The 17,543-nt window shown below is 41.9% G+C and overlaps 1 protein-coding gene across 3 annotated transcripts in view; it reads left to right on the top strand.

Moving 5' to 3' along the window:
- The window catches only part of SESN1 (sestrin 1), a 101,222-nt gene extending 90,713 nt beyond the window's left edge, over positions 1–10,509 (top strand). For all 3 annotated transcript variants that reach the window (XM_081094862.1, XM_081094864.1, XM_081094863.1), the window contains exons 6-10: positions 323–470; positions 4,613–4,725; positions 6,777–6,967; positions 8,147–8,291; positions 9,329–10,509. In XM_081094862.1, coding sequence (XP_080950988.1) covers positions 323–470; positions 4,613–4,725; positions 6,777–6,967; positions 8,147–8,291; positions 9,329–9,415 — 684 coding nt within the window. In that variant the 3' untranslated portion in view covers positions 9,416–10,509. The remainder of the gene's footprint in view (positions 1–322; positions 471–4,612; positions 4,726–6,776; positions 6,968–8,146; positions 8,292–9,328) is intronic.
- Positions 10,510–17,543: the final 7,034 nt, after the last annotated feature.

Below are 17,543 nucleotides of genomic sequence, written 5' to 3'. Positions count from 1 at the left end.
GATAGAGCAAATAAAAACTAACTTCTAAAATATTTGTTTTAAATTGACAAGTAATATTAAATTTTAATTTTTAAAAGTTACTCATTAACAGTAATGATATTGCAAATTTTCTAAGGTAAAAAAACACATTAGAATGTGTTCTTAAAGTAGTTTTTCTTATATTTTCAAATCTGCATATCTCTGTGTGTAACAGACCAAACCCAATTTTTGATTCACTCATATATACTAACATTTTAAGATTTATTTTTCCTATATTCTGTTAAAATTCAAAAATTTCATCCTCTGACTAGTGTAAGAAACATTAATTGTATTTTCTCTTCAGATAAGTGATTCCTTCTTTGAGGTCGAAGCCCTCATGGAAAAGATGAGGCAATTACAGGAATGTCGAGATGAAGAAGAGGCAAGTCAGGAAGAGATGGCCTCACGTTTTGAAATAGAAAAAAGAGAGAGCATGTTTGTCTTCTCTTCAGGTAAAACAACAGTTACTTACTGATAAAATTTCTATAGCTTACAAAAGAGAGCCCAATTTTTTTTTGAGAGAGAGAAAATTTAAAGTTGTTAAACATCAATCTAAACATGTCTTTTCTCTTAGAGACTATTGCATAGGTATTCTGCTTATAAATAAACCAGGCAACCTAGAAAAGGAAGTTATAGTGAAAATAGCACTAGACTAGGTGGAAGGACATTTGAAAAAATCTAATTTATATACAGGCATAACTCAGAGATACTAAGGGTTCAGTTCCAGACCACCACAATAAAGAAAGAATTATAATAACATGAATCACAGTATTTTTGCTAGTGAAGGGTCGTGCCCTCAATTTGTAAGAAAACACATCATCTGTGAAGTGCAAAAGATGAGGTATGCCTGTAAGCTTGTTTTTCCTTGAGAAGTTTTTCTTTCTACTTACTTGAAACTATAATCTCATCAACTCCTAAAAATAGTTCAGAAAGGTTTAGAACAGTACAGGAAACATTGTAAAAATGATCACACACACACACACTTCTTTCCTTCATTCACCATTCTAAAACCTTTGTGCTATTATGCTAAGTGTCTGACAGTTCGTTCGACCTGTCTGACAGTTTGACCAGTCGCTATGATGCACACTGACCACCAGGGAGCAGATGCTCCAACCAGTAGGTTAGCTTGCTGCTGGGGTTTGGCCAATAGGGACTGGGTGAGACTGGCCAGACACACCCTGGAGCCCTCCCGTGGTCCCTCCCCGGCCCTTATCGTTCACTGGTGGGGTCCATCAGCCTGGCCTGCACCCTCTCGCATCCGGGACCCCTCGGGGGATGTCGGAGAGCCGGTTTTGGCCTGATCCCCGCAGGTCAGGCCAAGGACCCCTCGGGGGATGTCGGAGAGCCGGTTTTGGCCCGATCCCCGCAGGTCAGGCCAAGGGACCCCACTGGTATATGAATCTGTGCACTGGGCTGCTATTATATATTATAGTATAGGACATTAATAATAAAAAAATAGTACCAGTGCCAAAGTTTAGAGCAAGCTGATTTGTTATTACCATAAAGATTATCCAAAAGGGTGTTCATACTTTCGAATACATACTTTTAAGTAGAACCTACTATCTATAAACTGGAGACAGAGAGAGAATGAGTCTGGATGAAAAGCATAAATAATTCAATCATGAGTGTGTGTTTTTTATAACAGACTAGTGACCTGGCGTGCAAAATTGCGCAGCCTGCCTGCCACTCTGCCTTGATATCCTAACCTCTCCATCCAGAGCTTGAGCATGCCTGGCCCTGCGCCCGGCCCCTCTGGCCACTTCAAGCCCCGCCCTCAGTCCCAGGAGTCGCCTTGGGCTGGTCCTGCCACCTCCGGGTGCCTTCCCGCTTCCGCCCCATCATGGTGCCAGAGGAGAGCGTGGAAGCCTCCCGCCTGCTGCGGAGTTTCAAGCGCTGCTTCCTGGAGGCACACGCACTCCTTCCCCTGGCAGGTGGGCGGCGGGCATGCTGAGTGCGAGCGGTGGGTGGTGAAGGACTGGTGAGGGGGCACTATGGGCTCTCAACCCTGCCCTACCCGCCATGGGATGGTCCCGCCTCCTCTGGGTGCCTCCCTGCTTTTACCCCGTCTCGGAAGCAGCCTCCTGCTGAATAGTCATTACGTTATAAGGGCGTCATGACCATTAGCATATTAGCTCTTTATTATATAGCACTAGAGGCCCAGTGCACAAAAATTTGTGCACTCGGGGGGGGTCCCTCAGCCCGGCCCATGCCCTCTTGCAGTCAGTCTGGGACCCCTCGGGGGATGACACCTGCTGGCTTAGGCCCGCTCCCTGGGGGATTGGGCCTAAACTGGCAATCAGACATCCTTCTGGCAGCCCGGGAGCCCTCGGGGGATGTCCATTTGCCAGCGGGGACCAGGCCTAAACTGCATTCAGATATCCTTAGCGCTGCTGAGTAGGCGGGAGAGGCTCCCACCACCAACGCTGTACTGGCAGCCGACAGCCTGGCTTATGGCTGAGCAGAGCTCCCCCTGTGGGAGCGCACTGACCAGGGGGCAACTCCTGCATTGAGCATCTGCCCCTGGTGGTCAGTGTGTGTCATAGTGTGCCATAGTGCTGTTAGGGTCAATTTGCATATTACCCTTCTATTATATACTAGGGGCCTGGTGCACGAAATTCGTGCACTGGGTGTGTGTGGCGGGGGGGGAGTGTCCCTCAGCCCAGCCTGCCCCCTCTCACGTACTGGGAGCCCTCAGGCGTTGACCCCCATCACCCTCCAATCGCAGGATCAGCCCCTTGCCCAGGCCTGACGCCTCATTTCCCCCCAGGGGACCCTCATTTCCCCCCAGGGGACCCTCATTTCCCCCCATCACTGGTTCTGCCCCCAGCCCAGGCCTGATGCCTCTGGCCCAGGCGTCAGGCCTGGGCAGGGGACCCCCAGACCCCTCCGATTGCTGGCTCTGCCCCTTGCCCAGGCCTGATGCCTCGGCCAGAGGCGTAGACCCCCATCACCCTCCGATCACCTGATCGGCCCCTTGCCCAGGCCTGACGCCTCCGCCAGAGGTGTCAGGCTTGGACAGGGGACCCCCATCTCCCCCCGATCAGTGGCTCTGACCCCCGCCCAGGCCTGAGGCCTCTGGCCCAGGAATCATGCCTGGGCAGGGGACCCCCATCTCCCTCTGATCGCTTGCTCCACCCCCCGCCCAAGCCTGACGCCTCTGACCCAGGCTTCAGGCCTGGGCAAGAGGACCATCATATCCCTCCAATCCCCGGCTCCGCCCCCCACCCAGGCCTGATGCCTCTGGCCTAGGCATCAGGCCTGGGCAGGGGACTCCCAGCCCTCCGCCCAGGCCTGATGCCTCGGCCAGAGTAGTTGACCCTCATCACCCTCCGATCACCAATCACCGGATTGGCCCCTTGCCCGGGCCTGAGGCCTCCGGCAGAGGTGTCAGGCCTGGGCAGGGGATCTCCAGCTCCCTGCGGTTGTAGGCTCCGCCCCTGCCCAGGCCTAACGCCTCTGGCCGAAGCATTAGGCCTGGGCAGGGGACCCCCAGCTCCCCGTGGTTGCAGTCTCCGCCCCTGCCCAGGCCTAACGCCTCTGGCCTAGGTGTCCAGCCTGGGCAGCGGGGACCCGCAGTGGCAGCGGCCCGCAATCGTGGGCTCCGCTTTAGGCCCAGGCAAGGGACCCCTAGCTCCCGGGACTGCCAGCTTCGACCGTGCCCAGCTCCCATCACTGGCTCCACCCCTACTTCCTGCTATCACTGGCCAGGGCGGCAAAGGCGCCTGATTCTCCGATCATGGCTGAGGGGCAGGGCAAAGGCGGCCCTGGGGGTTTCCAATCACTGTCAGTGGCAGGGGGGCTTCTTCCTGCTTTCCCTTTCGCCTCCCTGCATTGTGCCTACATATGCAAATTAGCCGCCATCTTTGTTGGCAGTTAACTGCCATCTCAGTTGGCAGTTAATTTGCATATAGCCCTGATTAGCCAATGAAAAGGGTAGCGCCGTACGCCAATTACCATTTTTCTCTTTTATTAGTGTAGAGGAGTGCCTGGCCAGTCTGGGTGAGGGGCTAAGGGCCGTTTACAGGCTGCCTAAGCCCCCCAGCGGGGACCCTCACCCCATGAGGGTGTGGCCATCCTGGGCGAGGGGCTGATGGCTTCTTGCAGGCTGGCCCTGTCCCCCAGCCACCCAAGCTCCCAGTGGAGGCTGGCTGGAAGCAGGTATCTGGGATTTATTTGTTTTCTATAATTGAAACTTTGTTGCCATGAGCTGAGGCCATAGCCGGCTCAGGGCAGGTGGGAAGCTTGGCTTCCTCCATCGCCCAGGCAACCAAGCCTCCTGGTTGCTCCAGCTCCATGGCTGCCGGCTGCCATCTTGATTGGGTTAATTTGCATTTAGTCGCTCTGATTGGCTGGTGGGCATAGTGAAGGTATGGTAATTAGCATCTTTGTCTTTTATTAGTGTAGATAATAAATATACTTTTATTATATTGCATTTACTGGTAAGTGAGCTATTTCTCTTTATAGTTTTAAGACTATTGTCGTTGATGTTGGTCAAAGAAAACGTTATCCTATTTTTACTTGTTAATGGTAAAATGAATTTTTAACTAGCATCCTGTTTTTTAAAAGTTTTCAGTAGTTTTTATAATTATTTCAGATGATGATGAAGTTACACCAGCAAGAGAGATATCTCGTCACTTTGAGGATACTAGTTATGGCTATAAGGATTTCTCTAGACATGGGATGCACGTTCCAACATTTCGAGTCCAGGTAAAATTGCAACGTATTGTATACACATACTAGTAATTGGTTTGAAATAACTCAATTTGACTTAAAATAAGAAAGAGCCACGTGGATTTGAGAAATATAAAATGTTGCAGAAAGAAGTAACTTTTTTATGTACAGGCAGTTCCCTTAGATATATTTATTCTACTGTTAAATGTGTATATATTATTAAAGTTCATAAATCAGTGGCTCAGAATTCAAAACACATTCACCCATAAAACAAAATTACAGTGGTGGTTAGGTTCCCAAATGATGCATAAAAACTCAAAGTTGTAATACAACTAAACAATAAATAACAGTTGTATTTGAATGTAGCTAGCATTGGTTTTTCTCCCCTACCTACTGAGCCCCAATTTAAAATGAGGCGATTTCTGCCCTGATAAGCACCAGTCCTGAATGACAAGAGAAATGTCCTCAGCCTATCAAGCATTATGTGTAAGTGGAGGGAAAGGGATGAGAAAATCAGAGGTGAAAGATGTGTTTAAATACAGAAACCTCAGAAAATAAAGCATAACAATTACAGCATCCCAAATCCCTTTAAAATATGAACTGAATGTTATTTGAGGCAATGAGAATTTTTGAGGATTTTAAATTTGAACTTTGGGGGGATTCACATAAATAAATATTCCATAATTATTTAACAGCTATCTCTCAGTGAATAAAGTTAGTGATGTTGGGAATAGAATTATTGTTGATGGGTCCTGTTTCTTTAGCTCCCAAATCATTAACTTTGAAATATACAGTAAATTTCCCCTGTGCACTTCTGTCCATGGAAACATAAGGAACTGGTGGTCCTCCAGGATACCAGGCTCCTCCTCCTTTTTTTGTTTTGCAGGAGGCACTGTGCTGAGTGTTCTGCAAGCACATGTTAGAAGCAACAGTAGCTGTATCCCCTAGTACCAGAATAAAAGTTGACAATCATCAGTTAGCAAATAGTTATCTATTCTGTGCTCTAGTTTTATAAGACTGCTTCTAGTCCATCAGTAGAAATATACTGTATTTTAAAGGTATTTTAGAATAATGTATAAATATTTAATTTAGGTAAATATGAGTTGATATTCCTAACTTTTCCATATTGTGAGGGGCCTGTGTTAATAACTATTTTGCCAGGATTATGAAGATACTTGAGAGCTATAAGATTTCATTTCTTTGCTCAAGGAACTAAGATTGTTTAAGGGAACAAAAATAGACACAAGGAAGTTATAGTGTGTTTCTACTTGATAGTGAAATTGTATCATGAAATATAATAGATTAGAATTAAAGCAATCAGGAAGGCTGGACATTTTGTGGAGGGAGATTAGGAATTGAGATGATTGAATGGTCCAAAAGCATGGGCATTATATTCAGAGGACAGTAATTGAGTTTAGGTTAAGGGATATAGTGAGGGAGGAAGTTAGAGAAACTGGCTGGGCTGCTGTGAGCTTTAAGCAAAGGGTTCCTACTTCTGACTAGTGGGAAATTGGTCAGATTTGTAGGTTTTGACCAGAGTAATTACATGATATCAAAGAGGTGTTTTAGGAAAATACATATGGGAGCAACATAGAAGTGGGTGCTTTATTAAGTTTTGTTTGAGGTAGAAAGGAAGCAGGGAGATTTAATGTGGAAAATCTAACCAGGAGACCCAGTAAACAGGTCTGAGAGTCAAAAGATGCAGTAGGAGGAAAAGGAATGAGTGATGGATATTTCTAAATAAAACTTGAGGACGGTTTGGATGAGTGCAGTGATGGAAAAGGAGAGAGGGCTCCTCTGGAGGCTGAGGGAGGAGACAGAGAGAGAACGCTGAAAACGTTGGCCTGTGTGTAAGGAAGAGAGTCCATTGGTTTTTAAACTCGCTGAGTAATAAACAACCTTTTGTATGTTGTAGTATAGAAATTGAAAATATCAGACTGGAGTGCAAGTGAAGCTGAGAGCTAGGGATGTACTAGAACAGCAGTGGATTCCAACTGACAATTCTCACCACACTGAAGAGTGGTAGACATAGGATAATACTTGGCCACATTTTAATTATTCACATTTATTCTATTCTCTGTATTTAGGACTATTGCTGGGAAGACCATGGTTATTCTTTGGTAAATCGCCTTTATCCAGATGTGGGACAGTTGATTGATGAAAAATTTCACATTGCTTACAATCTTACTTATAATACAATGGCAATGCACAAAGATGTTGATACCTCAATGCTCAGACGGGCTATTTGGAACTATATTCACTGCATGTTTGGAATAAGGTTAGTCTGTTTTCTTATGTTTACAAAGAGGTATTTTCCATTGGACTAAACTGTTCAGGTACTTGGAACACATATGCACACAGACACACAAGCTCAAAACAATCCCCTTTCCAGTAGCTTATTTTTATGCTTATGCTTCAGAGAACCAATTTATAACAGCTTGGTTTGTTTCCTCTTTCTTAGCTAGGCGGGAGGGAAAGTTAGGGACATTGGCAAGATGCTTCCAGGGAAGAGGAGGAAGGTCAAGTATTATCTATTTCCTGACACACTTACATTTCTACCTTCTTGGAACTTAGTATCTTATAGTACCCCTCTGGCTGTTCTCAAGCTCCTTCAAAAGCTATGCCCTACTCCCATGATACTTCATCAAAGTGTAAAACGTTCATGTCCTGACTCTTAGGTATTCAGCCACATTATTATGTTACATAGGGAGTGCAGCTATTATATACTGCTTTCTGACACATACACACAAACTCCATGTCACAGCACTTTCTGATTATTTTAGCTATTGACTTTAACCTCCTAAATGGTTAGGACCAGCTTTGCAAGAACTTTCTCCCTTTTCCACTGAAAACAAGTAGGAGATTTTAGTCCTTGGGTGTTCTAGAAATCATCACATAGTGGGTAGAGCAGACACTGGAGCCTTTGACCATTTTGGCTTAAATCAGAACAGTGTCTCCTAAGTGTAGAAGACACTGTGAGGCCATCTATAGACCATCTTTCCTCTAGAAACCGCCCCCCCGCCCCGTTTTTTTTACTCATATAACCCAAGAAACTTGGGAACATGAGAAAAAGAATTCTAATTATTTTATTCACACAAGTGGATTACAATTTATTTATCATGTAATAGTACCAATAATAAATATTGTCTAATTTTAGCAATATTCATAAACCATTTCCAGAATTTGCACCTCAATGTGGTTGCTTATTCATGATTGTAAATACATACTATTTTTTGGGCACTGGCAAATTTTTTGTTCCTCTCCCTAACTTCTGTTTCTTACCCATTTCCACTCACTAACCCACTCCCATTTAAACATTGTAAAGTTGTTATTTGGGGGGACAGCTGCCTACACAAAGAGGGGAAAGGAATTAGCATTTACGAGTGGTTTCTGTACTTTTGTAAGAAGAAAACAGCTCATATATCGAAAACATGGTTCTCACTTTGTCTTTTAACAGATATGATGACTATGACTATGGTGAAATTAACCAGCTATTGGATCGTAGCTTTAAAGTTTATATCAAAACTATTGTTTGCACTCCTGAAAAGGTTACAAAAAGAATGTATGATAGCTTCTGGAGGCAGTTCAAGCACTCCGAGAAGGTATGCACCTATTGTGGCTTGTTTACTCTGTAACTTAGTGATTCTTGTTCTCCTTCACCTAATCCAAAGCATCTCGAACCTTTCCATCACCTCTCCCAACCCAAAACATTCCAGCACAGCTGCCTCAGATACCGCTTGGGAGAGAACCTCATGGTGCTAGAGCAGTGGTTCTCAACCTTGGCTGCACATTAGAATCACCTGGGAATCTTTTTAAAATCCTGATTTCTGGGCCTCATTCTCTGGAAATTCGGTTTCTTTGTTATGGGGTGGGGCCACAACATTAGTAACAAAGAAACAGAATTTCTGGAGGATGAGGGCCAGAAATCAGGATTTTAAAAAGATTCCCAGGTGATTCTAATGTGCAGCCAAGGTTGAGAACCACTGTGCTAGAGTAAAAGAATAAAGACAGGTGGTCTGGCCCATCTTTAAAGTGCTGGCTGTCATCACTTAGGAGAAGACTGTTGTACAAGAGCTCTTTAAAAAAAAAATGTTTTGTTAGAAATACCTGGTCTAGTCTTTGATTCATCTTTATATAGAAATGATTGAATGATGATTTGACTTGGGAAATTGATATTCTAATAAAGCACTGTCTAGATTTTCTGAAATATACTTCCCAGAAGAGATGTGATCAAACAAATAAAAGCACAAAACAACTACCCAAAAAGAGCATCAGATAGCTTTTGTTTTGAAAAACTGATATTCTGGCCCAGCCAATTTGGCTTAGTGGTTGAGCCTTGACCTATGAACCAGTCACGGTACTTGCCGGAATTTCGGCCTCGATCCCCAGTAGTGTGTGTGCAGGAGGCAACCGATCAATGATTTTCTCTCATCAATGTTTCTATCTCGCTCTCCCTTCCTCTGAAATCAATAAAAATATAAAGAAAAATTGATATTCTAGTCAGTAAACCCAAGACTTCTAAGTTATTCAGTGGAACACAGAAAATGTGCTTGATTTTTGGTGTTTCTTTATTAGACGCACTGAAAAACTAATTGTGAATGATTATAACCTTACCTTAAATGTTATGTTTTATATGCAGGTTCATGTTAATCTGCTTCTTATAGAAGCTAGGATGCAAGCCGAACTCCTTTATGCTCTGAGAGCTATTACGCGCTATATGACCTGATGCCTTTCCTCCATTAAAGATGATGGAATAATCAACAGATATAGTCTACGAGGGGAAGGTTCTAAGCCCCAGGACCAATGGTAGATAAAAGAATTCAGAAATACATTGTGCCATGATTCCTTTAGTTTCTGCTGTTTTCCTGTGGAAATACCACTGTTGGCACGAGCAGTGACTGCTTGGCAGCTTCAAGTTTAGAGCTGTGAAGAAGGGTTGCCGTTCACAGTATTTTGCTTTTTGAAGTTCAAGATGCTGTATAACTGTTTTTAATACAGCAAATAGTAACTCTCCAAATCCTGTTGCTTTTATGTTTTAAATAAGATAACAAGAATTGGAGCATGCAAAGAATGGGACTTGGAAAATGACATAAGCCTTTTTACACAAAGAATTTTAGGTCTTGGTGCTGCTATTCCTGCTGGTGGAATGAGTAGAGTGGTTGTTCCAGTTAAGCTATTAGTAATAAAGTGAACACTGCTACTATCTGAGCCTACATACATAATTTTTGTGGTTTCAAATTAAACTTGCATATGTATTAATTTTGTTGCATCTAAAAAAGCATAGAATTATTACTCATAGCTCAGCAAAGACTGTTTTGATGGTAACAGTTCAATTCTTTCATTATAGTTTTTTAAAATTCAGAGTTATTGGATGACATTAATTACACTGTCATTCTTAAAGATTTCCTTCAAGAAGCAATTTAAATGTAAATGAAAATGTATAAATTAAGAAAAGCTGGCTATCTCTTGATATGCTGTTTCTCAAGATCCTCTGACACTGGAGGGCAGCTATCTTGTGCAGTGTTTTTGTTGCCAGCCCGGGAGTTGTGGGACATGTGGCTATTGTCTGCTGCACAGCCCAGGTGCATTCTGCTCCTGCCCACCTAGTTGACCCCACTTTAAAGATGTTCACTCCATAAATAATAAAGCTGGAAAATATTTTTAGTCAGATTATCAAACTTGATTTACAAAAAATGCTGTTTGAAATGCAAACAGTTTTGAAAAAAATGTATTGAGTACTTTGTATTCTGGAAGTCTGAACTGCTTTTGAAGTCTGTCAGTATTATTGGTATTTTTCAATAAAGAATAACTTTTCTCCAATTTTATTTGCTGTCTTAATCTCTTTAAATAGTCATGACTTCAGAATTAGTAACAATTCTGAATTTCATTTGCTTTTATTAGCCAGGGTAGATTCGTACTTAAATAATGTTGTATCAGATGAGAGACTGCTATTAAATGGCAAACTCAGTTATTTTGTAGAATTCAAAGAATAGTGGACCTTCAGAATCTTAGGTAAGACTTTTTTATCTTGGAGATGACTGGCATGGTGTCAAGCCTTGTCCTTTTGAACTGAGATGTTTTAGAATTCAAATAGAATTATTAAAAAATTATGAGGAACAAGGACTTGTTAGGGAGTAAATATGTAACAAAAAATGACAAACAACTAGAAATAGCTCTAACTTTAATCAAAGCTGTTGAGCTCGGTCTGTTGCCTACAAATTTATAATGTGTGAATAGGGGTGGGAGTAAGAAGATACAATTTTGAATAGAGGTGATACCTGCCTTCAAGGATATATACCCTAGTAAGAAGATTATCACTAATTAAATAGAAATTGATTATTCAATATATAGGTCCACTTATGGTTACCTTACAGGAATGTATATATACATGGTCCTACTTATTGAATTTCCCTTTGCCCTCTTCTGTCTGCTGCTCATCATAGCAATGCAGGTGAACTTAACAAGTGAAGTTGCACTGCATATGGTTAAATTTTACTCATTCTGCTTTGTCTTGAAAATACAAAGTTTGTAACAGATTGTGATCACAAAACAAAATCAACTGAATGCATTATCTTAGTCCACTAAAGTTTATAATCACTTAGAAATTACAAGTCAGAATAAAAATTTTAATGAGTAAAAAAGTGTTTATACCTAAAGTAATAAAGGCATGCATGTGATACAGAATTAGTGTTTCAATGTCTCCTGTTTAACAGGTGCGTCCTGTTTGAGAAAACAAAGTTTTCTCAAAACTAAACACACTGGATTTCTGATGTTACTATAATCTCATAGTTTCCAAAAGAATACTCTATGGGCTATCAAAACCCTCACCCCACAAGAGGAAAATTTTTTCTTAAATAGTCCTGAAAACATTTCTGGATTTCGTTATTTAAATCAGGTTTTTGGAGTAAAATTTGGGGAACTTTTATACTAGGCCAAACTTAATTCAGTATTTCCCATTATAAGAATAAGATTAGGCCTGGCTGGCATGGCTCAGTGGTTGAGCATCGACATGTGAATCACGAGGATATGGTTTGATTCCAGTGGGTGGGGGGCGTGCAGGAGGCAGCTAATCAATGATTCTATCTTACTGACTAGAGGCCTGATGCACAAAATTCATGCAAGGGGCTCAGGCCCATGGCCTTGCCCACTGATTGTTCCGGAAGGTCATTCCACTGTCTGGTCTAATTAGCATATTAGCTCATTATATAGGAAGTTTCTATCTCACCCTCTCCCTTTCTGTTCCCAATTTAAAAAAAAAAAAAAAGTTTTAATGAGATTAAATTCCAAATACCTCTGTATTTAACACATTGTATGCGGGAAGCGTATTTATATGTTTTATGTATTTATACGTTCTACCAGTGTAGTAGAGCGCAGGACACATATCAATACGTTTTTTATAGACTAGCGGTAGAATGCGGGTAACGTATAAATATGTAAACTAAAGTTATAATTTTACTGAACATTGCCATTTGCGCAAAAAATTAGCAAAAATGGCCCGCGCCACCTGTTAGCGCGTGATAAAAACTACCCGCAAACAATGTGTTAATACAATTATTTGACTTCATATAAACAGTGGTGCTATTTAAAACTTGAAATTCATTTAAAAGCTAAAAGATTTTTATTCTAATGGTTTAGCTATTTCTAATTAATTTTGTAGCACACCATTGATAGATGTGTAGGTAAATAAAACTTGCTGGATAAGCATGTTTTCCAAGCATATATTTTATCATTAAGACTAGTGGCCCGGTGCACGAATTTGTGCACGTTAAACAAATTAATTAGAAGAAATCCTACATAATAAAAGCCTAATATGCAAATTGTCCCTTTGGGCAGGAGTTCGACCACTCACTGTGACATGCACTGACCACCAGGGGGCGGCAGTGGAGGCACTGCTGGTCCTGACGAGAGCGGGACCGCGGCAGGATGGTGAAGCAGGTGAGCGGGCGGTGCCAGGCGAAGGCAGGTGTGAGCAGGAGCCTGATTGCCCTGCAGACAGCAACCAGGGGCGGGGCCGCCACCCAGCTCCCAGGCGCTGAGGGAGCTGGGTGGGGGCCCAGCCCTGATTGATGATCCCACAGACCGAATGGTGCCAGGCCAAGGTGAGGCTGCAAGACAGGGTGTGAGCTGGGGCCCGATCTCCAGAGGCCACCCCAAGGGACCCCGCCTGTGCACGAATTCTTGCACCGGGCTTCTAGTATTTTAATATCGCTATTCGCCCTTTCTCCATAATAGAAGTGTTAACCAAATTCACAATGGACAATGACAGATGAAAACACACATGTGATTGGCGCCAGCGTGAGCTTTATATGTATCACACATGCGCAAGTCAACCTAGCCTTGTATAAATATAGAATAAATTTGCTTAATTAGACCTGCTTTCTGATTTAGCTAAACTTTTTCTAGGCTAGTGAAGCACCCAACTTCTCTTTCAGGTAATTGTCAGCAACACAGCAGTAAACATCAACATGAAACAAATTATTATTGTAGATCACACAGGAAGAACAAAGGGTAAAAGATTTAACTGCAGCAGTGTTTGACTACATTCTATGCAGTGAGAAAATCTGAAGTCATTTTCAAGGTCCACCATTAACTCTTTTCAGTGGGTCAAGTTTCTAAGCTTTCTAAATCTCCATTTTCTGGCTAATGAAAATAGGATTCCACCAAGTCTCCTATCTACCTACTCCAGGACTTCTGTGAGGATCAAATGAGATGAGGCATGGGAAAATGCTTCACAGACATTTGGTTAAAGTGTAAAATGTTTCCACCTGGCTATAAAGCAAGTCGGGTTCCTGGACTGAAGAAACTCCAAGGAGGCTATTTGCTAGGGAGAGGAAGCTGGGTGTTGCTACGTGATGTCATTACCTGGTGCCCATAGCCACCGATTCTGGGTTGGGCTGGGCTTTGGGCCACATTTTGTGCCATGGGGTCTTGGCAGCATCGGCTATGACTTGGTGGGGTGTCACTCCGGGGTGGTGGCAGGGCCTGTGTCCCACTTCAGGGAAGCCAAATGTTGCTTTGTGGGAGACAGTTCCGCAGTGCCTGTAAATGGCCAGTGCACATCATGGCAGCTCCTGCGTTGAGTGTCTGCCCCCTGGTGGTCAGTGCGTGTCATAGCTACCGGTCGGATGGACACTTAGTATATTAGCTATATATATATATATATATATATATATATATATATATATATATATACACACACACACACACACACATACATACACACACACACACTCTGAAAGTTTTTTTTAGCTATTTGTGACTAGTGAATACAATAGACAGGTGGATGGGGTGTCACATCATCCATGAAGCTCATTCCCCATGGAGACACTAAGGTAACAACAATATAAGGACCAAACTCTGGAAACAAGTTGGGAAACTACAACACCCAGGTGAACACAAAGCCAGTAGGAAGCTGCACTGAAAAGTTTGTGGCATTTTGCTCAGCCTAGCCCCTCCCCCTACCCAGCAGTGTGACACAATTGAGAGGAAACTTCCAATTCCCGCCTCTCTCCTGAGGACAGAAAGCACTTGTGTCTAACATTCTGGCTGTGTGAAGGTTGCCTGAGGGACTAGATTCTACTGACTTAGAGAGTTAGTGGAAGTGGTGGTATGATTTGGATGCTGGTTGAAAGCCACTGAAAACAGAAGAGAGCACAGGTGCATTAGAAGAACAGGGTGTCTACAGTTCTTTAAGCAGAGGGTGCAAAAGAGTACAGACAGGAATACAATAAAAATTGAAACAGTTCCTGAGAAGAAACCAGGGCAAGTCTCTTAGGGAAATTAACACAGCTAAAAGCTGATGTATATCCCAGAATGAAAGCACACACACAAACTCAGAGAAGATACATCTCCAGAAAAAGTTTGGGAGGTCTCAGAGCCTCCAGCCAGACTTATAGGCACCTCTTCAAGCCTTTACACCTTTGTCAATTATTCAAATGCCCAAATCTCAACAAAGTTCACAAGGCATATAAACAGATGAATATGCCTCCAATCTAAGAAACAAAAATCTAGGAACCAACTATAAAGAAATGCAGAATATAGAGACACAGCTGACTCTCATAGCCAGTTAGCCTGGAGGTCAAATCACCACCGGTATTGCCGACAACAATCAAGGCTTAACTACAATAAGACTGCGCACAAAGACCACTAGGGGGTGCACCAAGAAAGCATAAAAAATGCGGAGACAAAGAAACAGGACAAAACTGTCAATGGAGGATATTGAGTTCAGAACCACACTTTTAAGGTCTCTTAAGAACTGTCTAGAAGCCGCCGATAAATGTAGTGAGATCCTCAAGAAATCTAATGAGACCCTCGATGTTATGATAAAGAACCAACTAGAAATTAAGCATACATGGACTGAAATAAAGAATACTATACAGACTCCCAACAGCAGACCAGAGGAGTGCAAGAATCAAGGCAAAGATTGGAAATGCGAAGAAGCAAAAAACACCCAACCAGAAAAGCAAAATGAAAAAAGAATCCGAAAATACGAAGATAGTGTAAGGAGCCTCTGGGACAGCTTCAAGCGTACCAACATCAGAATTATAGGGGTGCCAGAAGATGAGAGAGAGCAAGATATTGAAAACCTATTTGAAGAAATAATGACAGAAAACTTCCCCGACCTGGTGAAAGAAATAGACTTACAGGTCCAGGAAGCGCAGAGAACCCCAAACAAAAGGAATCCAAAGAGGACCACATCAAGATACATCATCATTAAAATGCCAAGAGCAAAAGATAAAGAGAGAATCTTAAAAACAGCAAGAGAAAGAAACTCAGTTACCTACAAGGGAATACCCATACGACTGTCAGCTGATTTCTCAACAGAAACTTTGCAGGCCAGAAGGGAATGGCAAGAAATATTCAAAGTGATGAATACCAAGAACCTACAACCAAGATTACTTTATCCAGCAAAGCTATCATTCAGAATTGAAGGTCAGATAAAGAGCTTCACAGATAAGGAAAAGCTAAAGAAGTTCATCACCACCAAACCAGTATTATATGAAATGCTGAAAGGTATCCTTTAAGAAGAGGAAGAAGAAGAAAAAGGTAAAGATACAAATTATGAACAACAAACATTCATCTATCAACAAGTGAATCTAAGAATCAAGTGAATAAATAATCTGGTGATCATAATAGAATCAGGGACATAGAAAGGGAATGGACTGACTATTCTTGGGGGGGACAGGGGTGTGGGAGATGCGGGAAGAGACTGGACAAAAATCGTGCACCTATGGATGAGGACCGTGGGTGGGGAGTGAGGGCGGAGGGTGGGGCGGGAACTGGGAGGAGGGGAGTTATGGGGGGAAAAAAGAGGAACAAATGTAATAATCTGAACAATAAAGATTTAATAAAAAAAGAAAAAAAAGAAATGCAGAATATAAACTAAATGCAGATGCCTGAGTTACCACTTTTAGTTTTTGTATAGAATTTTAAAAGCAAAGGCAAAAAATAACTATAAATCTATGTTGTTAGGTACAAAATAAAGTATAATTTGTGACAATAACAAAGTGGGGGTAGGCAGAGATAAAGGAGTGGAGTTTTTGTACTCAATTCAAGTTGTCATGACTAAGATTTTTTTAATATAATCCGCATGGTAACCAAAGAAAATATCTCTAGATTTTACACAAAAGGAAATGAGGAGAAAATCAAAGCATGTCACTTCAAAAAAAAAAAATAATCAATGAAACACAAAGGAGAAGGGAGTAAGAGAGGAAATGGTCAAACTACAAAACATACAGAAAACAATGAACAAAATGACAACAGTATTTCCCTATCAGTAGTTACATTAAATATAAATAAGTGCATTGAAGTCCACAATCAAAAGATATAGACTGGCTGAATGGATAGATTTAAAAAAAAAAAAATATATGGAACGCTTCACGAATTTGCGTGTCATCCTTGCACAGGGGCGATGCTAATCTTCTCTGTATCGTTCCAATTTTAGTACATGTGCTGCCAAAGTCAGCACTGGATAGAATTTTTAAAAAGGATCCAACTACTAGTATATATTGTCTAAAAAAGACTAACTTTAGATCTAAGGACACACAGGCTAAAAGTAAAAGGATAGAAAAAGCTATTAATATGCAAATGGTAGCTAAAATATAGCAGTGGCAGCTATGCTAATATCAGACAAAAGGGCCAATTAACCGTGAAGATATGACAATTTTAAAAGAAGATTCCAGTCTTTTATTTATTTAATTGATTTCAGAAAGGAAGGGAGAGAGACAGAGAGAGAGAGAGAGAAACATGAATGATGAGAGAAAATCACTGATTGACTGCCATGCACCCCAATGGGGACAGAGCCCACAACCTAGGCATGTGTCCTTGACCGGAATTGAATCCAGGACGCCTCAATCTGCAGGCTGATGCTCTATGCACTGTGCCAAACGAACTAGGGTGAAGATATGACAATTTTAAATATATATGTACAAAATACCAAAGCTAAATATATAAAGCAAACAACATAACTGAAGAGCGAAATAGATAGTAATGGATAGTCGATTTAATACCCCACTTCCAATAATGTGTAAAACAAGCAGAAATAAGGAAACAGAATTTGAACACTACCGACTAGTTTAACTGATCAGACATACAGACACTTCATCCAACAATAACAGAATATACATTCTTCTCAAGTGCACATGGAACATTCTCCAGGACTGACCACATATTAGGGAATAAAACAAGTTTTAACAAATTTTAGAAGATTAAAATCACCCTAGCTGGTTTGTCTCAGTGGGTAGAGCATCAGCCCACAGACGGAAGAGTCCCAGGTTCAATTCTGGTCAAGAGCATGTACCTCGGTTGTAGGCTTGATCCTCAGCCCTGGTCAGGATGCATGCAGGAGGCAACCA

The sequence above is a fragment of the Myotis nattereri genome (genome assembly GCF_964212035.1).
Source record: "Myotis nattereri genome assembly, chromosome: 6".
Classification (NCBI taxonomy): domain Eukaryota; kingdom Metazoa; phylum Chordata; class Mammalia; order Chiroptera; family Vespertilionidae; genus Myotis; species Myotis nattereri.
This window is presented reverse-complemented; position numbering and strand designations above follow the sequence as displayed.